The 24,659-nt window shown below is 44.9% G+C and overlaps 1 protein-coding gene across 1 annotated transcript; it reads left to right on the top strand.

Annotated features, from left to right (window-relative positions):
- Positions 1-127: 127 nt before the first annotated feature.
- On the top strand, positions 128-24,659 carry FBXO32 (F-box protein 32). Its single transcript, XM_031591192.2, has 9 exons — positions 128-389; positions 3,833-3,945; positions 5,629-5,678; positions 6,378-6,470; positions 13,112-13,205; positions 14,069-14,253; positions 17,635-17,817; positions 18,905-19,048; positions 19,702-24,659. The coding sequence occupies exons 1-9, from the start codon at positions 274-276 to the stop codon at positions 19,789-19,791; spliced, it is 1,068 nt and encodes a 355-aa protein (XP_031447052.1). The 5' UTR covers positions 128-273; the 3' UTR covers positions 19,792-24,659.

Raw genomic sequence — 24,659 nt, 5'->3', positions numbered from 1 at the left:
CACACACACACCTCCCCCCGCCGCTGTTTACCCTGCAGGGCCCCGGCTGCCGCCCCGCCCCCCGAGGGCCGTCCCCGCGCTCCGGGGGCGGTGCCGATAAACACCGCCACGTGCGGCGGCGGCGGGGCCGGGCCAGCACCGCGCTTCCGGCAACACTCCGCGCGCCGCCCATAAATAACGCGGAGCGGCGCGGCGCCCGCAGCCCTGCCGCCGAGGCGCGCATCGCACCGATCCGCTCTGCCGTTTTAGCACCGCTCCCAGCCCGCCGCCGCCATGCCGTTCCTCGGGCAGGACTGGCGCTCCCCTGGGCAGAGCTGGGTGAAGACGGCCGATGGTTGGACGCGCTTCCTCGATGAGAAGAGCGGCGGTTTCGTCGGCGACCTCAGCAGGTAGCGGCGGCGGCGCGGTGCCGGTGCGAGGCCCGGTCCCGGTGCGGTTCTTCCGTGTCTCGGCTCGTGGAGCGCCGTGCGCCGCAAGGGGGCGCCATAGTGCGGGGTGCCGCGCTGCCATTACGGCCCTTGGGGGGACGGGGCGGGGGGCGATGGCGCTAAGATGGACGGCGCCTCTGGGGGGGGGTAGTGGGGAGCGGTGTCAGCGACAGAAAAGCAGGAGTTATATGGGAGCGAGTCCTTAAACCATCATGTTTAGGGGGGAAAAAAAGTACTCTTAGTCTCCCTGCGCTCTGACACGGGTGCAGGCGGCTATCTGGGCTGAGGGGCCGGCAGCCCGGGGGGGGAGGGTTGTGTCTCACTGGTCGTTCTCAACGCGGCCGGGCTGAAACGAGCCCGCTGGCCCCGGGAATGGCACCTCGTGGTGTGCGGGCTATAAAATAAAGCAGTAAAAAATTCTCCGGGCTCCTCCGCAGTCTGCCGTGACCGGTCTTAGAGGTGGGATGGCCCCGTGCAAAGCAGCAGTGATGTGGGATGGTGAAACACAGTGCTGGCGGGGCTGGCTGCCTGCCTCTCTTTTGGTATCTCTTCTCCCGGTGGGTGGTGGGCAGTGCTGCTCCTAACCTTGCCTAGGAAGGTTAGGTCAGGTTGTTACAGTCCCAGATCCTTCCCTGATTCCAGTGCTCAGGGTTAAGGCTGATCACCTGAGGCCAAATTTAATCCCATAGAGCTGGGCTGAGCCTGGGGAGGAGGCTCAGCTGAGTCCCACCTGGAGCTTCCAGCACTTCCTCCCCCTTATGTACACATCTTAAAACCCTGCTGGAAGCACGAAGCTTCTGAGCTCATCACATGATGCTGTGCTGTAAATCACCTATGAGTCATCAGCCAGCGTCTATATTGTGGTAAATAAATCCATAAAGCACAGTTTGGCCTGTGCTGATGCTGGGGGCGAGGGGATTAGCAGGGCCTGTTGTGTAGGAGAGTGTGGTGGCTCAGTTCCCTGATGCTATACCTGCCCGAGCTGTGCTGTGCCATCACCCAGAGCTTGCCTCCTACAGAAATAGAGCTGTGAAGCTCTCTGTAATGCCGCTCTGAGGATGGGGGTGGCTGTTCTGTGGCATGCTGTAATTCAGAAATAGGCTGGGCAGCGGCAGCCTTTTATTCCTGATGCTGCTTGTAGCGAAGAAAATGTCAAAACAATCACTGCCTTGTGGCCTCAGGAATGTGCCCTTAAGGAGTGTCCCTGAAAATCTCCTGGCTTGCTGCCACCTTTGCTGAGAAGCTCTGGAGATATCCCTCTTTCCTTCTCCAGAAGCAGACATGTCCTTAGGCTTCCTGGTTCTTGAGCTGGGGAAGTGCGATGTGTCTGAAGCCATAAATCTTCCCCAGTTCATGAGAACCACAATTAATCTGACTGCAAAACAACCAAAAATCCAGAGATGGTGAAGCGCTGTAAAGCTGCAGCAGGAAGTCTTTGCAGTATTGATGTGGAGCAATCTGGCCAGATTGCTCCTGTCAAAACCAAACTCCTCATGCAGAGTTCCATCTTGCTGCCAGCAGAGCCTGGTGAGGTCTGTGTTTGTTGGCACAGGGCTGGGAGGTGGAAGAGGAATGTGCATGACGGCGTGGCTTGGAGCAAACAGGGATTGCTGTGAGACAGATGACATCCTGTTGTGCAAGGAGGTTGTGTGGTGGTTCTTTATCTCTTTCTCCCCTCTATTTAAACTCTAAATCGAGCTTAGTATTCAAAGCATCTATTTTGTAAATGGTAGAAGAATGCCTGGCTGGCAGTGGCTATTGAGTTGGGAATATTGAGGTTTGGTGCGGGTTCATACTTTTTTTTTTTTTGCATTAAGAAGTGCAGAGGTGACATACCAGGCCTGGCAGTGTCAAGTCCTGATCCCTAACTGTTCAATGTGTCAAGATGCCTTAGAAATACATAACAAGGGAATAATTTGTCTCCTGTGCTAGAATTCATCCACTGCTGTTACAAAGGTTTCAGATTACAGAGTCATTCAGTAGGAAGTCAACAGTCAAGGGTGTGCTGTTGACATGCAGAATTTAAAGCACCTCTAGTGCTTTTAGGCTGCAAAGTTCTACAGCTGCATTGGGCATGTCTGTCTGACCCACTGTTTATTTTGTGCAACTTAGGTAAAAAATAGGAGCTTGAACATCTCAAAAAAGCTGCTTTGTCTGTTGTGTTATCTGGTTTTGGTCCCCAAATGTGAAGCAGCATAGGTTGGGGAAATGAGCAGTCAGGTCTTCTGTTCTCACATCTAGATTGTTCTGACTCTGGGAATCAAAAATTAGCTTTGGTCACTTGTCTGCTGTGTGTGCTGTGGGCTTGGGCTGGCAATCAGACCAAGCAGTGAAGGGAAGCAAGGAGCCTTGGCCTTCAGGTTTTGATGCTTTGCAGGAGTCTGTGCTGAATAGCTATCAGGTGTGAGCGAGTCTGTGGTGCTCACAACAGTTTCAGAGCTGAAAGTGTAAATGACCTCTGCAGAGGAAGCAGTCTGGCTGTACTAAGTCCCTGCAGCTGTTGCACAGGAAGCTCACACCATGCTGTGAGCAGCACAGAAGCACAGGCTGCAGCATCCCCCAGACCTCCAGGGAAGTCTCAGGCTGGTGCTGCCTCAGGGACCCTTCTCTTTTGGGTTTAGGCCTGCAGGCAGCCATCTCCCATCCTTTGCATGCTGCTAGAGCAGTGTTGGCAGCTCTGTTTCAGTTCTGGCTCAGTACTGCAGCTGCCCAAGGGCTTCTCAGTTTCACACTGCTGCTTGGATCTACTGATTTGCAGGTCTACAGAATGTGGTGACCTCGATGCAGACAGTCTCTGGTCTTTCATTGCCTGAAGAAAATAAGGGGTTATAGCTCACTTTGCTAATCATATACTTAAAGCAGAGCTTCAGCAAATACCGAAGATGGACAGTCCTGGGTGTGAGATCCAAGCTGTTCATTTGTACAGACACTGCTACATGGGAAACCATCAGTCAAGTCTGGGTTTCAGCTGAGCTGTTCTGTAAGCTTGAAAATAAAATGAGACTTTGTTAGTAAATATTTCATGTGTATATATGTCCTCAAATGAATAAATGTGCTTGTATAGAAGTCTGTCTTGTAGGGCTCTACCATCTAGAGTAGAAAACTGTACTGCTTAATGTATGTTAAGCATAAAACATGTTAAAGGATGGAAAAAAACACTGCCCAACAGCATCCCAACACTACTGTGCACTCCCTGTCTGTTAATTCATCTTCTCCAGTACTAGATAGGGCACTGAAGATTGTCAAAAATTACACTGATGGATGCAAAAACCTATGTGTAGAATAGTATACAAAGCAGTAGCATTAGAGCTTGTAATGAAAACCTGTGTATTCTTGCCTTAAGGAAAGCTGACATTCAGCACACTGCAGAAATAAACAGAATCCTTGCTTTGTGTCATTCACAGCTTTTGTAAGAAGGAAGATCACAACAAAGAGAATCTCTTCAACAGCCTCAACTATGATGTTGCTGCCAAGAAGAGGAAAAAAGACCTACTGAATAACAAAGCCAAGATTCAGTGTAAGATGTCTGGGCATTTTTTTAATAAAACTTTTTTCAGGAAGAGAATGGAAAATGCTTCAGATCCATTTTTTTCTGTGCAGTGCATAAGTCTTCCAAACTATCTTAAAGGGCTTTGCGCCCATGTTTGACCTAAGAAGAGAACTTGGATTCAGTTTAATGTGAAGATTTATGCTTCTGTTAGTAATCCCTACTCTGAGGAGTTACGCTTGTTGTGTTCAAGTTTTTGTCACTTGTATTTGTCAGAAGGAGGGTAATTTTTTCCTATGGTACATTCAAATGAACCAGTTCCAGCTTTTTTCCCCCTGCAGACTTCCTTGTGCACAACAGACTAAATTTATTCTCCTTTCCATATGCATGTTGAGTACTAATCTATGTTACTGCAGGCTATAAGCCTGAATGTGTGCTTTGATCATATCTCTTTGCATGGAGTGCATGAAAAAAATGAAATAAAACTTCAGCTTGCTCAAAACAATGAGAGGCTTAAAATCTTTCTGCGTATGCAGTGAGCAGTAGAGGTCTCAGATGGCATCCTTGGGGAGGATGTGGGGATGCTGTGGGGACAGCAAGGTCTGCATTCGTCTGATTGCAAGATAGGTACTAGAGTTAGCAAAGACTGCAAATGTAAACATACACAGAGGAAATGAGTTACCATTCCCACACTAGTATTAGCTCACTATGCATCCCCCAGGATTTCAGAAACATGCCAAAATCTGGCTCCTCTGTGCATTCAGTTTTCTGTGAACAAACAAATGTAACCATTGGCTGAATTCTGTTGTGACCTACTCATTTAAGAAGGGCCTGATTCAAGATCTGCATGCCTGTTGCTGAGGCTGGCTTTGTACCTGGGATCTTAGTACTACAAATTCCCACCCCTGTGCCCTTAGGTGGAAAGTGAGATGTTCTCCTGGAACCCTTTAGGGGAAAGTTTTGCAAGATGGAGAGGATTTCTGATTTATGCAGCTGATGAATTGCTAGTGTGTGGTTAAAAAAAGGGCTAAAAGCCCATTTAAGAATAGGGTGGCAAAAGGACTGAGTGGTGCAACTGTCACAGTAAGGATTTCTCTGCAAACAAGTAGCATCTTGAGGTGGATATAGGGAAGTTATTTGGGGGGCAATTCCTACTTTTGAAGGAAGGGAGGGACAATTAGAAGTAGGAAAATTTTTGACCCAAAGAGGTTTTTCTCTTTTAGTAAGTTAGCCACAAGCCAAGTATGTTCCTCTGAGTCTGACCTCACTGCTAAAAGCTCTCTCCCACGTGCCTGGTGTCTCATGACATTTTTGCTCAACTTCAAATTTGACATTCAATCCCAAGCCTGTATCCAAGGTAATAAATAGTTAATAAAATCAATAACAAAACCTGGCTGTCAGCCATGATTACTGTTTGGTACTGAAGAAGAGGAGGTGCTATGGTATATCTGTGACTGGCAGATTAAACATTTACAGTCTTCAGCTGTGTCACTGAAACATAATCCCTTTTTAAGGATCAGGGCTGTTGTCTCAAATGAAGGGCCTTGGAAACAAAGCATCTCAGCAAGTTGCTTGTTTTGGTTTCAAGTTCAGTGGTATAAATACAAAATAACTTGATTTGTGATAAAAGGGCAGCAAGTGGTGTCAGCAGAACAGAGATCCAGCCTGCTGTAGAATAAAGATTAACTGAGCAAAATATCTTTGTCTAAACAGATTTTCATCAAGAAAAGTGGATCTATGTTCACAAGGGGAGCACAAAAGAGGTGAGTGCCTCTGTAGTTCATATTTGTTCCCTGATCATACTGTTTTTTCCACACAGTGGAAGATAGTGAGCTGATGTAAATCAGCAGAAACTATTAAGAGATAAGTAAAAGATCTGGCTTGTGGTTGGAATTTCAGTAATGATTTTAAACCTCAATCAGGGAGCCAGGGCTCGCTGTGCAAGACTCTGTACGGGTGTTTAAAATATGACTTGTTTGCTTCCCTTGGTTTGAAAGAAAAGCCATTTGCAGACCCAGCCATAATACTGTTCTTGGCTTTCACCCAGTTCAGTCCTAATATGGAAAATCATTGGAATTCATCACAATGGCTTGCTTTGGGCTCATGGAGGGAAGTGGCTGCATGCAACCACCCTCTCTAAACTTGTGCTATATGTTGAGCCCTAGGAATGTCAGTATTATTCTCCCTTGTAAATTCTGGAGAAATGGAACTGAGCTATCTAAGGTCACAAACAGAGCTTGAGTCAGTTTTGGGAAAATGCCACAACCTATGTTGAACCATGCCCACTCTTGACGTCAGTAAGTGCAGCTCCACGGGAGATGGGCCTGCCTCCTCTGCTTGTGAGCAAGTCCCATGGTTTGTACCCATGATCTTGCTAAATCAAGTTGCTCTGGGTCACGTCTTCCTGGTGCTGTCTGGATTCTTGTCTGTCAAAACATGACCCAGACTGTTTTTTTCCTTAGCGCCATGGTTACTGTACCTTGGGAGAAGCCTTCAACAGACTTGACTTCTCCAGTGCTATCCTGGACTCCCGGCGATTCAACTATGTTGTAAGGGTGAGTGCAAGGCCAGGGCATATCTCTGTGTTGGTGGTGGGGCTTCTGAACTGAGTACCAGTTCGGTGGTGGGCGAGTGGGGGATGTTGGGCTTTGGTATGTGAAGTAATTGATGGAAGACATTGTGTGGATAAACCCCAAAATCTACTGTAAGATCTTTTAAGATGGAGATAGTGATGATAGTGTTGATGGGTTGTCCTTATCGTAGCACTCCTACTATATTTTAGTTAGGCTGTGATGAACAGTTGAGAATTTCAGTTAATACATAATTTCAGCTGTGTGGAAATCATGTTGGACAGCCAGAAAAATTATTGTTTCTGAGTTTTAAGTTCTGCTTCTAAATGTTCCTATAACCCCAGAAGGAGCATGGGCTCTGCATGAGCCATGAAGAAGTGGGGGCATATTTTTACACAGGGGGCTAAAATAGCTGTGAGCATGAGTGCTGGAGGGTTTGCCTCCTGTGAAGTGATAAGGGAGAGACTTTAGGGAGCTGAGTCTTTTGGGAATGAGGAAATGGGATGAACCTCTTTGAGTCCTTGATCTGAACTTGTCTGCCAACGATGGTGGATGCCCTTAATCTTGTGTGACTGGCAGCAGTTTCAGTGGGTGAAGCATTTCATTTGCCCCAATGCTTTCAGTCGGTAGGAGTCATTGGCCCCAGGTTCCCTATGTGCTGGCTTTGTGTAATGGATCAGGGCTTCTCATTTCCCTCAGGTGACCAAGGAGTGGTGATGTTCTGGGGTATCTGCTATCCCAGGGTCTGCAGACTGTTTATGCACATGTGATCTGCAAATTGATCTCAAATTTCAGAATGCTTATCAAGGCTTGGAATTCAATAAGCTTAAAAAAAAAAAAAAAAGCTGTTATTAGCCTGAGGCTGTTTATAAACAGCTCCTTTTCACATTTCATCAGCCGTTAATCACTGGTGAGACACCAGCTGTCAAGGTTTTAGGTTATGAGGCAAGCATCAGTGGTATTGCTTTCCTTTTGAGTCAAGTGTCATAAGAAGTCAGTAAGGAAACAGGTTCACCTGTTGTCTAGGTGACTAGGAGCCCTTGAAAAGCCTGGTCACCCCGGGAGGAGCATAGGCATTGGGAAGTGATTACTCACCCATGGTGCAGGAAGGGTGATTGCTTGGGCAAGGTGTCACAGAGGTGGAGGTGGGGATCATAGAAGAGGCAAAGCAGGAGACAAGTTCATGGAAATTCAGGCTTTCTTAGTTCTGCTGTCCTGGGACAGCTTGTTTTCCTGCTTTGCACAGAGAAGGTGCCTGCCAGAACAGATGCCCAATGTTTTCTGCTATTGGATAAATATGCCACCATGTCAACTTCAGGGCAGTTATTTTGAAAGAAACAATTTGTATCAAGGCAATAACCCACAAGTTTTATTGTTCCTTCTTTAGCAAGTATTTGGTACTCCAAGGATCACTTTGGCAGATTTTCTACCTCATGACTGTGAAAAACTCCACAGAGATCACTACTAAGGAATTGGAGTCAGTGATCCTTAAGAATCCCTTTCAACTTTGGATATTTCCAAGTCCAGCTTTGGGTTGGGCTCCTACTGTGTAGCCCAATATGACAATTATTTCACACAAGCCTGCAACCATTGGGCAGGAGGCCCATTAAATGTTTTAAACTCAAATTTCATTGAAGTTGCTGTCTGATGGGACACTCAGGCTGACCTCCTTTATTTTTGCTTTGAGGATGCCTTCATAAAAGCATACCAGGCCTGCTGTGTATCCAATCTGGTAGTGTTCTATATGGAAGTCAGTATTTATCCTTGTTTCTACAAATTACCTCTGAGCTTTTAAAGCTAAGTAGTTTTAAGGGTGTATCTCTACAGAGAAGTATGAAGCTTTCTAACTGAGGTTGATTTGTAGTTTGGCTGATTAAAAAAAAAAAACAAAAAAACTAAACTAAAGCTGGTACTATTGATCAAATGTAAAACTGACTTCTCAAGTGAAGGGATTGTATTGGCCAAGTCTGGTGGACAGTAGCTCATAAAATGCCTTTTGTGCCCAATCTACTCATGGAAAAACTCTGCCTAGATCTGGGTCTCATTTATGGTCCTTTGCAAATTGCAGGCTTCTGAGAGTACACAGATGAGCAGTATGTTGCATGGAAAATGCCTTGAATATTGGCAGGCAGACTTTCTTCCCTTCCCTCCCTCTCCTTGTTCTCTTTAGCTCCACCCATTGCTCAGGGTGTCTGATCATTGTCACGGTATTTACTTCATCAAGTAAATGCTTCCAAGCAGGAAAGTTAAGATCAAGGCTTGGGAAGGGTGTGAGGATGTCCGCAGAGAAGGAGGGAAAAGAAATATTGACAGACCTGAGATCTGCTGGCTACTCCAAACTTTCTCTGTAGATAAGCTGCATTACTGCTGATAACAAAATGGCCTCTCAGGCCTGAGCATCAACTTGCTCGTGCCTTTTTCAAAGCACTTGTCTACAAATATTTCCAAATGTAAGTGCTGTAGTGTTTTGGTGCTGATTTTTGTTGTTGTACAAAAATGTTGTAATGCTTAAGATGTTCCCACACTAAGTTTATGGAGTTCCTAACAGTGCAATGATCTGTTACAAAACGGGTACCTCCAGGTGAGGTGGAAGTGTGGGCATCAAAACACACGACAAATATTTTTTCATAATCATGTACTATCAGCTGTGGCCACTGAGTTCATGTAACTGAAGAAGACATTTCTTCCAATGTCAGTCTCATCTTGACAGTGCTGATACAGGAGTGCTAAGTATAGGTATTGCTGCCATGACCTGGTCCTTGCTAACAGCTTGAATTATATAGCCTCTACCTATGCATTACAAGGAAAATATTCCCTTTTTAGAGCCAGTAAGGAAAGTTCTTTGATCCAGAGGACCCACACCATTCTTTGTCTTGAAGCAGTCTTGGTTCCTCTGCTCTTAAAAAAATTAACGAAGACTGAAAGTGTTCCTGTGAGTGTATGCAATATAAGCAGAGAGAAAAGTGCCAGCAGCCCAGAAGCTGTTGGTTCTCCTTTGGGAACACTTTGTTCAGATGACAGTGAGGTTTTGCAGGCTGCTTCCTTCAGAAAGATTTGTCATATGATGGGTGTGTGGTGATGTCTCAAGGGAAGGTGCTGTTTCTGATCATAAAAACTTAGGTCAGGGTAAACTGCACGGGCACAGCTTTTCTGGCATAGCATGATCTAGACAGCGTGCAGCCTGCTAAAGTAGTCTCTAAAATTTATTTCTTCAGTTTTTATAGTGCTTAGCTCCAGGAGTCCTGGATTTATGCTGCGCTGAAAGAATATCAGCTCAATGCTGCCTCATGGAGATCTGTCAGCACCTGCACTGTAGATCATTATAACTCACCCTGCTGTTGCTCTATCTTCCAGCTCACAGCTAATGTGACATTTCAGCCACGAAAAATGAAGGGCTGAGAGAATGAGGAGGAAACTTTCATTGCAGTAAGTTTCCCCACGCGGTTCCAACATGAGGAGCCAGCTCCCCAGCCCTGAGCTGTTGGGGGATCACTGTGGGATGCATTCCTTCTTAGTTTGGGCAGTTCGGAGCAGTGTGGACTTACACTTGAGAAACTTGAGGCGTGTGATTTAACTGTTACAAAGCATTGTGCTTTTTGAGGTGAAATTCTATCCTCCTCAGTGCAGTGCAGCCTGCAGATGCCTTTCTGGCTCCAGTGGGGATGCTGCTGCCAGTGGCGTTTGAGCAGGAATCTCATCCTGTTCATGTGGGGAAGTGAGCAGGTTTTCACCCAGCTTTAGAAGCTGCTGCTTCCTGCCAGGTTGGCAGATTTTCTGGAATAACCCACTGCATCTCTTGCCTCTTCTTGGCTGTTGCAGATCCCTGAGAGCAATCACAACATGCCAGGTAGCAGGAAGGATTTCTACAGAAGATACCAGGTCACTTCTTTTCAACTTTGGAAAATCCGAAAGAGTGAACTGGGATCTAAGGCCCTGTTTTCAGGAGGTGCCACAGATTTCCAGCTCCAATGAAAGTCAGATGGAATGCAATTACTTGGCTTTAGAAAAGCAGGCTTTTAAAAATTGCGTTTAACCTTTCCCTTTGCACTCTCCCCTACCATCTGTCTGTCTCAGCTGAGCGTGGACTGGGCTTAGTGCACCATGCATCACAACACATGCTAGCAGCTTTCCAGCTTTTTTACCCTACTCAGCATTAATCTGAATTCATCAGTCTGCTTTTTGTCTGCGTTATGCAAGTGACACTGTTGATTTGTATCATGCTGTAGACTCAAATTTGTCAGTATATAAAATGAGACTGTGCTTGGCAGGTTTTATGCCAGCACTACAAGATCCTCATTGCACTGGAGTCTGTGGGACACGGATGGTTCTGAGCCTCATTCAACCGTATCACTTATCTACTTTACATGTATTATATGAGGACAGGAATAAAAATGTCTTTTGGTTTGGAAGGCTGACCAGTTGCTTCAGCCAGTGGTCCTGGGGGAGTGGAGTAGTCCTAGAAGCATTCACAGCATAGTTTTCATATGGAATTTCATCCTGTGTTTATTGCTGCAGGGGGAGGGAGGTGACACATGACATTATAACTGGTTCACTGAACAGAAATTGAACCTTGATAAACACAGACAAGGCAAATTTGTATTTGTTTGGCTAGCTTAATTTTGTGCCAATTTAGTGTTCTTCAGGGAACTGAGATTTTTATCTTTGTTCCTCCTAAAGAATGGCCCTGGCTTTGAGCTCTTACAGTATTGCATTACGTGATACTTATCGCTGGGGATATTTTAGTGTGCTCAGCAACGGGCACATCGCTAACGCCCAGCCTGGAGGAAGCTGTCTGTGTGCCAGTTCCCAAACAGTGCAATCTGGAGGCAGCAGTTGTTTGTGCAGAGAAGAGCTGATCTGGGTGCATGTGTGGCTAATGTACAGATGGAGTCTGGCAAGTTGATCGTTAGAATCAAAGGCCTGAAGGCTTGCTGGGTTACTGTAAGTAGAGTGTTGCAGGCTCATTTGGGAACGCTGTTTTTTCTACTTCCTTTGGCACATGAAGAAATTAGGGAAAGATTTTTGCCAGCATCTTGCAGCCTTGGCATGTTTTAATTTAAAAGTATCAGGTCTTTGAGGTCTCAGTTTTGCTGAGGGGTGTCGGTGGACTTCTTGCTGTGTGCACTAAACACTACCCAATGCTCCTACATCTTACTTCTCCAAAATGAGCCAGGAGAGCAGGCAGCCTGCCCTTCTCAAGTTTGTGCAGGTCTTTTTCCATTTTGTTTTCTTTCAGTCATGTGAGGTGCGAGATATTAATAGAATGTAAACTCAAAGCCACCTGATGATGGTGTCGGCCTGGAAATTAAATGCAAGAATAGATTGGCTGCTTCAGGCAACTCGCTGCTCCAAACTGGCAGTTGTGTGCCTGAGAGGAGCAGAATGGGTGAATGGCTGAAATAATTGCTCTCCCTGAGCGTATGGGTAACTTTATGGGTGCATTCCTGTCATTCTTATAACAGGGCAAACAGTTCAGCTCCTGACTTATCAAGTGTTATCATAAAACATCTTGGTTACTTGACACAAGTAGTTGCACCTTCTCTGTGCTCTCTGTGGTGGCAGCAATAGGACACCATAGCTCCAGATAATAAAGAATTAATTAGCTAGTCATGCGGTAACTTGTTGATTGATTTGTAGCATAAAAGGTTTTTCCTTTCCCTTCTAAATTGAAACAGAAGGCTGTGTACATCCAAAACAAATGGAATGCCGTGTGGACAGTCTGTGTATTTATATAATGCTGGGGGGGAGGAAAGCTTGGGAGATCACAGACCACATGTTCTGCAGAATATGACTGCAGGCTGCTCTTGTGCCAGCAGAGCCCAGGGAGGAGAGGGCATTTTCCCCATGGGAGATGCCTCCTTTAGCAACTGCAACCCAAATCCAGCATCCTGCCTGTGTACAAGGCAGGCACTCTGGGATGGGAAGCAAATGGCAATCGAAAGTAAAAGTGAGTTTTCTCATTAGAGGAGGCTAATGAGTAAACAGGACAAACAATGAGAGGTGAATGACTTGATATTGTTGCAGCTGCAAGAGCTGCATGGAGAGGAGGAAATCTTGAGGGAATAAGGGTTTGTTTGAGGAGGGGTGGTTTGTTTTTAATACAGTTCTTAACCTTTCCATTGTGGTGACAGCACTCTGACAAAAGCCATGCAGCCAAGGAGTTTGACGTAAATCGAGGAGTCTGATTCTTATTAATGCCCCATCAATAATATCCCCATCCAAACTGGCATTCAGTCATGCTCCCTTATGACACTGTTTGTTTATGCCCCACTGAAGGTCGGTGACGTCTACCATTCATTGTTCCTTGGTGTGAATAGATGCTGTCAGTCTGAACTACTGTGGTTTCTCTGCATCTCTGAACCATGAAATCAAGTTTTTATCCTGAAGGTTGTTAAAGACCTCTTTTTTTTTTTTTTTGCCCCTACTCTCCTCCCCTTTCTGATGTGGATTTAGTTATTTATCTTGTTTTCTTTCCCCCATGTGTTAGTTTGCTCTGTTGTTCCATCTACCTTTTTTCATGCAGCAAACAAGTGTCTGGACTGTTTTGCTGTGTCATGTGACCAGGAGTTAAGATTAGAAAGGTATCTCTGCTCTCTAAGGCTTGCAACTTCTATTTTTATCCACAGCTGTTGGAGCTGATAGCAAAGTCTCAGCTGACGTCACTGAGTGGCATTGCCCAGAAAAACTACATGAACATTTTGGAAAAAGTGGTGCAGAAAGGTAAGAAATGGAAACACTGAGGGGGAGGAGGAGGAGGAGTTTGATTTAATTTGATGTACTCAGCATGAACCACATCCTCAAGAATAGGCAGTGCAGGGTGGGGGAAGTGGGGGACACCATTTCTGCTTTCTGTAGTCTGTAGTTCCACTTTCTCTCTGAAGGGTTCTGCAGAGTGGGGGGAGTAGGAATAAATGTCCATATTTTAGTAGATACCCAGGAGGCAATTCCTCCTTCTCCCACTACCATCTCTTCTGCTACCTACTGAGCCCTATTTCTGACAGCAGAGGAGAGAGCTGTTCCTACCCCCCAGCCTGGCACATTTTCAGTCTCTTTTGCTCCATGTTTCCAGTTTGCTATACAAAATGCTTCTGCTTCTCTGGGGGAGAGTAAAGCTTATGGGCTGTCTCACCCCCTGAGACTCCTTTAAGACTGGACTGCAGTTAAGTGGGCTGCTTCCATTCCTTGTGCTTCAGCTCTGAGTGAGCCCAAGGAATGGAGAGCATTCTGTGTGTACACACACTAACAGAATATCCTGAGCTGTCTCCCTGCCCCTCCACTGAGGTAAGTGGAGAAGAGGCATACAGGCAACATCACACATGTTAGAGGGGAAAGCTGACTGATTTCCAGAGGCTGGAAATGGGAAGTGCTGTAGAAAAGGCAGATAACTCATCTGCTTATCCTAAGAGAATCTTACCATCTGCTAACCTGCTGAGCTTAGCTAATGTTTAAGCATTTTTCTCTGAAAGAGAATCATAGGCTGGCTCTCTTGTGTGAATATGGCAGCTTACTTTCCCTTAGAAACATGTAGATCCAGAAAGAGATTTGACCTCTTTTCGTTTATAACCATTCCTTTTCCTCAAAAGTCCTTGAAGACCAGCAGAACATCAGGCTAATACGGGAATTGCTGCAGACCCTCTACACATCCCTCTGCACTTTGGTTCAACGGGTTGGCAAGTCTGTCCTTGTAGGAAACATCAACATGTGGGTGCACAGGATGGAGACTATTCTCCACTGGCAGCAGCAACTGAACAACATTCAAATCACCAGGGTAAGAATGAATCCTGAATGCTGAAAATAATGCAGCTTCTACCTGAAAGCTCATGTAGTAGCTCTCATTTGGGTGACTGCATCCCATGGTACTTCTTTTTGGCCATGAGGTTTTGTTTTAGCCGAGCTGGGCAGAAGATGGTCTTGCCCTCCTCAGAGTCTTGAGAGATGAGGCTTCAGTATGAAAAGTCAACTCAGTCTTTCTCAATTTGGGAAATTGCCTTGAAAACTTATTTATCAGATAGTTGAGGCTTTTTGGTTTGTTTAATCCAAAATAAATTAATCTGAAATAAATGCAAATTTCCAAATAGCTGCATAACTTCATGCTTCCTGGCTGAAAAACATCAGTGATTCTTCCAGTAGTCTGGAGCTGACTGTTCCAGCCAGACAAGTCCTGCTTTCATAACATCTGGTTTTCTAACAGTGTCTGTGCAGATGGGGGAAATTAGTTGATAAGATTCTAACCTGGCTTTGTGTGTGAAACAAATCTGAACTTGTTCCATTTCACCTTGAATGGGTGCTGACTCCACAGAAATGCTAAATGCTTCCTCCTGTGCTGACCTCTGCATCAGTGTGCTCCTTGTAAAGTCTTCTCCGGAGAACTGTTGTGAATTTCCTCACTGGGCAGACCAAAGCATGCTCTGAGGGAACTTAAAAAGTATGTTTCCCTGATGGGTTGACTAGATGCTCTTAAACGATTGAGCAAAGGTCCTGCTTTTATCATTCTATGTGACTGTATTCCCTAGGGACACCAGGAACTAATTTCCAGCCCTTCTGTTAAAGATTGATAGCAGGACATGGGAGAAAATGAACTCTGGGAGGAGCCAGGGAATTTGAAGAGCTGCAAAAGTAGCACTGCCTTGTGTGATGGTGGTCTTTCCCAGCTCTGCTCTGGGACATGTCCATCCGTATTGGTGCCTTGCTATGGGGAGCTGCTCAGTGCCTGGGCACTGCTGCGTTCAGCTCCTCTGTGACATCTGCTTCCTTGATGCACTGTATGTCAGGACCTACCTCCTGCTGCTCTACTTGAGAGTACAGCATGGCTTTTCCTCTACTTCACTGACTCTCAAAACCCACCTAAGCATTTCAGAGCTTGGCCTATCTTAGTAAAACTGCATTAAAATACTGCTGGTGAATGGAGCTGCCTTTTATGTACATTTGTTGTAGGTTTGCGGACAGTTCTCTGAAATGTAAGTAAAATAGATTTAGAGAGTAAAATAGAGCTCGCAAAGCCAAACAATACACACCACTGGAAGATGACTTAAGGTCAAGCTAGAATGAAACCAGCTGAGTGGGGAGGAAGGAAGAGCAAGCCCAGTTCTGTTGCAGTCAGTTGCTTGTGGTGTTTAAAAAAAAAAAAAAAGCCTGTCCAGAGAGTGACAACATAATGATCTACTCTGATCTGATCTCTGTTCTTTCTCCAAAGAAAGTAATGTTTGAAAAGTCCTGGAAAGGAGTACTGAGGGAAAAGTAGCAGCAGATGAGTCTCTGGCTCTGACTCAGAAAACCTGTATGGAGTTGCTTTAGTCCCACTGGCTTCCTCAGAAATAAGATGTGTATTCCTCAGTTGGTTGTTTGTTTTTGTTGTTGTTTCTCTTGTTAAACCAAGAGCCTCTGAGTATAGTTTGGCCCAAGTGGAACTTGTGTGGGCTCTCTGCAGGAGCATACAACAGACAGTGTGGCAGGGGAGATCAGTGAGAGGTGATCCAAGGCTGCAGCACATTCCTTCTGCCCCTAAGGATGACCTCAGTGTGCATTACCAGGCAGGGACACTGATCCTGCTGCATAGCAAATAGGAGATTCATTGGCTTCAGGAGTGCTGAAGCTTGGCTGTCTGCCTCCTCTTTCATTTCCAAGAGCACCAACAAGTGTCTGCACATAACCAGGCAGTGTGCTCACAGTTTAACCCTCAGCATGTAGCAGTGGGGAGGTGTCCTTTTGTCTCAAGGGACAGCTACTGAGAGAGGAACAGAAGAGGAGCTGGGATGAGAATGACTGTAAGGTAGAGAGCGTGAGGCTGCTGGGGGATGTGAACAGAGTTTGTGTTGATCAGTGAAATAGTTCACCATGGCACTGTCAAAGTTGTGTTGGTTTTGGAATAGATACCCTCTGGACATGACGAAGACAGTTCAGCTTATCTGGAGGAGCTGGACAGAAATGTCTTGCTTCAGTCGTTGGTTCTTGCAGGTCCCCTGGGCTGGGGGAGGAGCAGAAAGCAGCACTGGCAGAGGGGAAGGTGGGAACTGTTTATGTGCAGTTGTACTCTTTGTGCCCAGGAAGTCTCACATGCCTTTAGATGGCTGGAGATGAGACCATGTGATTCACAGCAGCCTCACGCAGTGTTCCCCTGCTGCTGACTGGCCTCGTGCTTCTCTTTTGAAACAGTTAATGGCCCTGCCAATTGCAAGGCGGGTGATGCGACTGCAGCTTAAAAATAGCAGCATCTCTGTGCAGGGTAAATGATAAACTTGGCACATCTCTTTAACATTGTTTCTTTGAGGCTCAATCTGCAAAGCTGATGTTTGCCTTATTAAGGCTGGGGTTGATTTCGGAGCAGCTAGAGCCCACGTTGTGGTCTTTGCAGAGGCTTTGCTCCCATGGGTGCCTCTGTTTGCTCCAGCGTTCAGGACCTGCTGATCCTTTGTTACCAGTTTGTTCTGGAGCTGTGCTGCTATGCAGATTTGTAAAATAGTCCCAGCCCTTGTCCAGGCAGAAGTGACTGGAAGTGAAGGTGGCTTTTGGCTCTTTGGGATGTGTTTTGGTGTGGTTGAGCAGCCTGCAGGACTGTGGCTGCTGGAAAAGAGGCAGCTTCTGCAGATGTTCACAGAGGAAAGATGAGCCCTGCAAGCAGTGACTTGGGAGTCCACTCAGGGAAAATCCTGCTGTGGGTACTCATCAGCCACTGCTGTGGTTACGGTGGGATCTTGTGACGGCATGAGCTAGAACACATGCTGGAAGTGTATGAGGTTCCCAGCAGTGTGCATGACAGAAGGCTGAAGCTGAGAATGAATGCCAGCATCTCTTGTCTTGTAGAGATGTGGATGATCATGCCTGACACCATGATGTGGCCAGTGTCCTCCAGTGTCCTGCTCCAGTGGAAGCTGGTGGTGGCATTTTTGGGGGCAGAGTGGGTGTGGGAGAGATGAGAGAGGAAGATGCATAGACTGTAACTCTGCTTCTGCCTACTGCTGTAATACATATAAATGTACTCTTCCTTGAAGGTACCTCACATCCTTTTCTGGGGCAGAAGGTGAAATGTCTCTTTATTCAAAACAGTTTTTTCCTGCCTAAAGAGCAATACTTAAAGTAGTAACATTACTACAAGGTGGAATTACTTGGGTTTTAGTCTTATCTGAGCTCAATTTTATTTTATATTTTCCAGCCTGCCTTTAAAGGAACTACCTTCACAGACCTGCCATTGTGTTTACAATTGAACATCATGCAGCGACTGAGTGATGGGAGGGACCTGGTTAGCCTTGGTCAAGTGGCTCCTGACCTGCAAGTGCTCAGTGAAGACCGGCTGCTGTGGAAGAAACTCTGCCAGTACCACTTCACAGACAGACAGGTATGAGGAGATGCAGATTGCTGTCAGTTGCCTGTTGTAACCTGTTAGTGAGTGAATGCACGTTGATGGGATGCTCAGATGTTGGATCTGAGTGCTCTGGTGCAAGCCGATAATACAGGCTGGCATGAGAATGGTCATAAAGATGATTTATGTAGAGGGTTTTGCATGCCACAGCAATGATTCCTTGAAATAGGAGCCTGAGGAATTAGTCATAGGGTGAACTTCTTCCACCCTAATCCAGGTGGTAACAACTGCAAGTCATGGCTGTGTCCATCCCACGTGTGCAGTGAAAACGTGCAGCCAAACTGTGGCGTTAACTGCCGTGTCCCAGGGACTGACACCCTCTTAGAGAAATCTCAGTGGATGTGGTCTGTGAGCAATGAGTTGTACTCTCCTGCCCTTTAGAGCAAGAAATCCCCTCTGAGCTGTTTTGTGAGTGACAGGACAGTATGTGGAAACCAGCCTTTTGGTAATCTCTTGGCCTTCTAAAATTAAAAACTAATGGAAAAAAACCCTCACACCAATCTGTTTATGGATGGATGTGTGGGGCATTTATACCAGGCCTCTGCATGTCAGGGACTGTGTGCCAGACTTCTCTGTTGACTTGCTTTATTTGCTGAGGTTGGGTCTGACTTTGGAAGTTATTCTGGGGAAGTCACTTCTATTTAAAAGTACATTCAAATCCCGTCTCTGCAACTAATGAACCCAAAAAGAAAGTTAGAGCTCTCCCAAGCTGATAAGACAAATCACCAACTTGATTGTCTGACACTGTTAAATGCAGTTATGCTTGCAGTCTTGCAAGCCAGAAACAGTAGCTAAAGTAATATGAAATAGCTTCCAGGCTTCATATGGTAGTATTTGTGAAATGAATCTATACCCTGCTGATAGTATTATGTGAGGCTATTGCTCTCAGGAAGCCTGTTACACGTGGGCATTCAGATGAGGAGTTTCCCTGGTGTTACACAGAAACCGTTATGGGACCAGCAAGGATGGTGCTAAATTTATGCAAGAGAGAAGAGAACACCATGAATGGAGAAAACAATGTGTTTTTTTTTTACCTGCTGCAATTACCACCTCTTTTTTCCAGATTCGCAAACGGCTAATCCTATCTGACAAGGGACAGCTGGATTGGAAAAAGATGTACTTCAAGCTCATAAGGTGTTACCCACGAAAGGAGCAGTACGGTGACACACTGCAGCTGTGCAGGCACTGCCACATCCTCTCTTGGAAGGTATGAAATGTTGGTGGGGCTGCCTTGGTTGGGAGAGGAGCCACGGGTAACTCAGTGCTTCCTTTGATTGCAGCAACCTAAAGGAGTTGCAGTTCCCTTGCCTGCACAAGCTTGGTTCTCCCTCAGCTATTAAGACCCTTTTGCTATGCTTCAGACTTCCCATTTTCTCTACATTGAATAAATTGTGGCCATCGAGGCCCAAAGGGAGGAAGATGGATGTAGTGTAGGGCTACCTGCAGTAAATTATGCTGGTACTGCCCACAATTCCTGCCACTCATTCCATGAAAGTGAAGATCTTGGCAGAAGGATTAGCTAGAATGAGAACTGGTGGCTACCAGACAGACCAGCACAATTGTTTCCCACTACGTTGATGTCCACAGCATATCTCTAGATCACTGGCTTTTGATTCTTCAGAGAACAGATTGAAAGAGTGGGGTGGATCTTTGCTGGTTTTATTTCCCTTGACTTGACAGTAGCCCCTAAAATCTGAAGCACAGTTCTGAGCTGTCTGGTTTGGCAAGAGTAGAAATATTATTTTGGGCTCTGCTCTGTTTGCAAGCAAGGCATCTGGCAGAGTGGCAGCATTAAGCTGGCTGATGTTCTGGAACCCCTTCTGCAATCTCTCTAAATGGAGTTGTTTTCTCCTTTCCCAGGGTACTGATCACCCTTGCACAGCCAACAACCCAGAGACCTGCTCCACCTCTCTTTCACCTCAAGACTTCATCAACCTGTTCAGATTCTGAACTTGAGTCACCACAGCTTAACTGATTCTTACAGGACACTTTATGCCACTGAGCTTGGACACTCCGTTTGTAAATAGTGTAAATATTCATGTTTGTGTGAAGCTCCTGAGTCAAGGAACAAGAGGTTATTGGAGATGAAAGGTGAAATTGCTCACTGACGCTCAGCACTTAAGGAATACAGACTTCCATAGGACTGATGTATAAAATGCAGATGTTGTACAGAGTCCCTTTTTTTATGATCAGAGTACAAGATACAGGGCAAAACCTTCATTTGTGTTTTTAAAAGTTAAAAATGAATTTGCCCCACAACCATTGAGAACTCTCTTGATTCATTTCTAATAATTGAGAGAAAGCAATATGAGGCTAGGACTGTTGGACTGCTTCTCCATCTGGTTTTATTTAGCATGCATATTTATAAATATGACGTTTTAAAAGTATTTATGAAAAATATCCCTGTGACAAGTTTAGTAATACTTTTTTTTAAAAAAGGAGACATTCTGAAAGACTTAGCATAGAACTCTAGCCTACTTACAAAAGAATCGCACCATACCACTTTCTACCTCTAACAAATTGAGTACCTTTCAAACAAAAATCCAGTGTAAAATGTGAACTTTTGTATTTTGTACAATGATTTAAAGGGAAATGTTTGTGACAGTAAGCATCTTTTCTCACATTAATGCTTACCTCTTTATGTTAGTTTTCTTGCTCTACTCAGTGCTTGAATGCCTAGATGATAGGCACTATATAAATACCTAAGACTTTACTCCGTCCTCTTTTAATTTGTTGGCTTTATGAAAGATCAAGTAAAAGGGAAGAGAAGCCATAAGGATGAAGATTATCCAAAAGGGAGGAAGTTCCATTATAAACAAAGGATTGAGTTTAATCTTGCAAGGTAAATTCATATCAACTCCACTGGGTTAAATTGCACTGGATGAAATCCCAGATGTGGTTAGAATCTGGTTCAAGTCCGTGTCCTCCTAGTTTTCCAACATATACGCTGCTCTATATTCTGACTGCTGTCAAGTGAATTAAGTCATCTTAGAGCTGGTTGTTTGTAGGGAGAACAGGGCCAGAACGATGAGGCTTCTTATTCAATGAAAGACTTGGCAGCATCCTGCTTCGTTTCATACTATTGGAGTTCAGGGTGATGAGAAAGCAGAAATTGGTCAGCATTTTGCTAAAAACTGTAGTCAAGGCTGAGGTAAGCAAGGGATTTCCAGCATGACATTTGACATCTTCGGTTACTTCTATGTGCTGAGGAAAATGGAGAAGACCTAGTCTAGTCCCTTCATCTTCCAGTGCTGACCTGTTTATGGGATCTTTTAACACTAGTCTAGAGCTAAATTCTCAGTCCTACTGAGTAAATTGATAAGCTCCAAACATGATCTCCACCTTTCACTCTGGTGGAGCTAAAGATTCCAGCTTGTATGTAACAACTTGAAAACCTGCATTGGAAAGTTTTGCCATTTGCCAGAAGATTTCCTGTATAGCACTTTCTCTGTTGTGTGATGTAAGCGGGATACCTCAGAAGGGTGAATATTAGTGGGTTCTGCGTGTCTGTGTACAAAGAATTGTGAGGAAGAGGAGTACTCAGGACAATTCAGGAAGAACTACTTGAGTTAATTATTAAATATTCTGTTCCTTTTTTTACATTTTTATAACTGACTTTCAACAGTTTTCTGCAGCTGTTTATATTTTAAAAAATTGTCAATATTTGCATTTTTGCAAACTAAATCACTTTGCATACCCTGAAAGAGACTCAAAAAGAGAAGAAAAGGTGCCTGTAGGTGGAGCAGTAGGGAAGAGGGGAGGAAACCTGGGAAGGAGGAAGCCAGGAAAATGCTGCCACGGAATTGCTGTTCTCCTGCCTTCCCGCAGCAAACCCAAGTTTTTGCTCTTGTAGAGAGCTCTGTGAGCCAGTGCTGCTCATAGCTGTGGCATAGAGCTTGGCATCATCAGAGATGAGGAGAAAATATGGGATAGGGAACTATATTTGTTTTGAAGCTCTCTCCATCAGTTGCTGGTGAAAATAAGCCTGGTGATCATGTTCATGTCAACTGAAAGTGATTTAAAAGCTGTTACCTTGGGAAAATGAACTTGTGTTTGTTTTGGGGGGATGCTCATGAGTGAGGGAGGCCGGTTTTTGTTTTCATTCCCATACTGTGTCAGTGGGTTGATGAGGATGAAATCTGCCTTGGTGAAGGAGGACATTAAGGACAGGAACTTGCAAGTGAATGACGTATTGCCACTGTCTTTGGAGACACTTGCTGTTACTTTTCTAAGAGGACATGTATGACCCTTCCACCTGCTCTGAAGGGGGTGGTTTGGTTTGATTTGGGGACCCTCCCCTGCCTCTGTCCCTCTTGTGACAGAGTTGGCATGAGATGCTGGGGGTTTCTGTACACCCTGAGGCCATACTCATCAAATGATGCTTACCCACTGAGATTGTCACACTGGGTGGGTTTTAAGCTCAGGTTTAAATCCAGCCTGCCCAACAAGATGGAAAATCCCAGCCTTTAGCTGTGGTGCAGGAATGTTTTTGCTCTCAGTGTTGTCGCTATCAGCCTTTCACTGGTCTTGAGTGAAAAGTTTATGCTGTATCCTCTGCCCAGTGAACAACTTATCATGCAATTGAGGCTCTTATTTGTGAAATTTAATTTCAATTAGTGTTTTTTCTTAGCACTGTGTAGATCTTAAAGTGATGAAGATCAGTTCTGCTGCAATTTGTACATTGCTCATCCCAAGTCCTGGGGTATTGCTGTTGGTGTTCCAAGCAGCAGAATATCAATCAACCGCTGTGCTGCAGAAGAAATCTGATTGAACAATAAGAAGCAGAATGTGCCTCGTTCAGTTATGGCCTCAGTCACCAGCAGCTGTCAAATCAGAACGTGATCTCCTTGGGAGACTCATTGTTTATCGTGTGGCTGGTACGGGGAAGTATTGTGGGGAATTCAATACCTTAGTCTAACTGCTTAAACAAAATGATCAGTATTTTGGCAGTGCAAAGGCATCTGTTTGACTTAGGATGGCAGAGCAGGAAGACCAGCTGTGATAGCTCGGGTCTCCAGGCAGGATGGTGTAAGGCTGCTCTCACACAAAAAGGACCTCTTTATTCTAAGACAGTTCTGGCAAAGCTATTGTGAATAGGAAACAGGCTTTTACTTGTATTTTGGAAATCAAATGTTCTTTTCAAACAGTGTCTCAGCTTCAAGTTGGTTGATGCATTCCCATTAGAAATGCATTGGTTCTTATACTGTGAAAGGAGGTTTTTTCCTCTCTCTTTGGGGTTTTTCTGCTCCCAGCGTATGCAGAAAAAAATGCTTTATCTTCAGAGGTTGTTAAGCAGTGTAATGGTGTAGAGCCATGGCACCATGGAGAGGAAAAACAGATTTATGCAGGGGAGAGCTTTGTGTTCTGGCTTCCTAGAAGGGGCAGGCATTCAGATTTTCTTTTCAAGAGGCACCATTTCAGCTGTACATACCTTAAGCCATTTATATTAACTATGGCATGGTCAAGTTTGATCCTAAAATGTGTGCAACTCCTCATATTGTTTGGGTTTCTTTTTTTTAATTGTGAAAGTTTCTAGATTCTTTTGCTTTGTGAAGTGATTAGGAAAACTTGTATTGCTCTAAAGACACTGCTTTGTATGTAAACATTTAATTGCACCCTGCCACTTTCTGTATATGGAAGCATCTTTTTCTATCCTTTTTCTTTGCCCCAGGTTTTTAACTGTTTGTGTTCCCGTTTGTTTGACTTCAGTTACTCTTGCAAAGCTTTCTTCTTGTAGAACATACTCAGGTACTACACCAGCTTTTCCTGACCAGAAAATTCCTTGGCCCTTAGCAGCTAAAATTTGATTTAGAGCAGGAACAATTCACATTCTGTGAAGTAGCTAATAAATCAGACGTGCTGTTTCACGCTTATCTGCTGCTCGGTACAATGAACCAGAGTTTTCTTCTGGGGTTCTTCTTACAAACCCTTGCAGCTTCCCCACAGAGCAGCACCTTGCCAAGAAGAAATAGCTTTGAATTATAAAATGTCACTCTTCTGAGCTGGCCTGTTAGCAAAATACAGACCCAGCGGAGCTCATGGCTGATGGAGTTGGTGAAGAATGCCAGTTACAAGGCTGCAGACTGTTGTTCTGCCCATGCTGCTTGTAATGATGCTAGTTAAAGGCTCTGCAGACACAACCAGCCATTCATATATCCAGTAGCATGTGGCTGCTGGGGTGTGAATTTCTTTACCAGTGCCTGATCTTTATCCCCTGTCTTCCTCCAGTGATTTCACTGGTACCAAATGGGCTTTGCAGGATCTGGCTCTAGGGGGAACAAATCCACCTCGTCTTTGACACAGGCGGTGTCTACTCCAGGAACACCATGACTACCAGAGAGATTCCCCTCCGTTGGCCAAGCACTGCCTTTTCTCTTCCTGGGAGGGCAAGTGAGGGTGGAACTTGCATGTCTTTAGCTGTCATGAGTGGTGCAGAGTACTGACAGTCTGCTACCAAGGAAGCGTTTTAATTTGAAATGGCAAATGTGCTCATCTAGGAATTAATCTATGGTAATTATAAATACCTACTTATATATGGAAGAGTGTGTTCTGTTTTGTTTTTCCTTAAAGTTCTAAGTAGAGCTAATATGAGGTGAAAGACATCCCTTGTATAGTAAGATTTTTGTTTAATATTATTGCGTGGTTAAAATCCTTCCGTATAAATTTGCACACTTTTTTCCTCTTCCCTTGCATGTTCAACTCTGATTTTTACAGCTGTTCTGTGCAAGCAGTAATGTATTTTTTGTAAAACTTTTTTTTGACACTGAATTGCAATAAATGTTCAAACAATGTGATCCACAGAGTTGGTTGTCTTATTG

The sequence above is a fragment of the Phasianus colchicus genome, chromosome 3 (genome assembly GCF_987193195.1).
Source record: "Phasianus colchicus chromosome 3, bPhaCol1.hap1.1, whole genome shotgun sequence".
In the NCBI taxonomy this organism is placed as follows: Eukaryota; Metazoa; Chordata; class Aves; order Galliformes; family Phasianidae; genus Phasianus; species Phasianus colchicus.
Note: the sequence above shows the minus strand (reverse complement) of the source record. Positions and strands in the feature narration are given on the sequence as shown.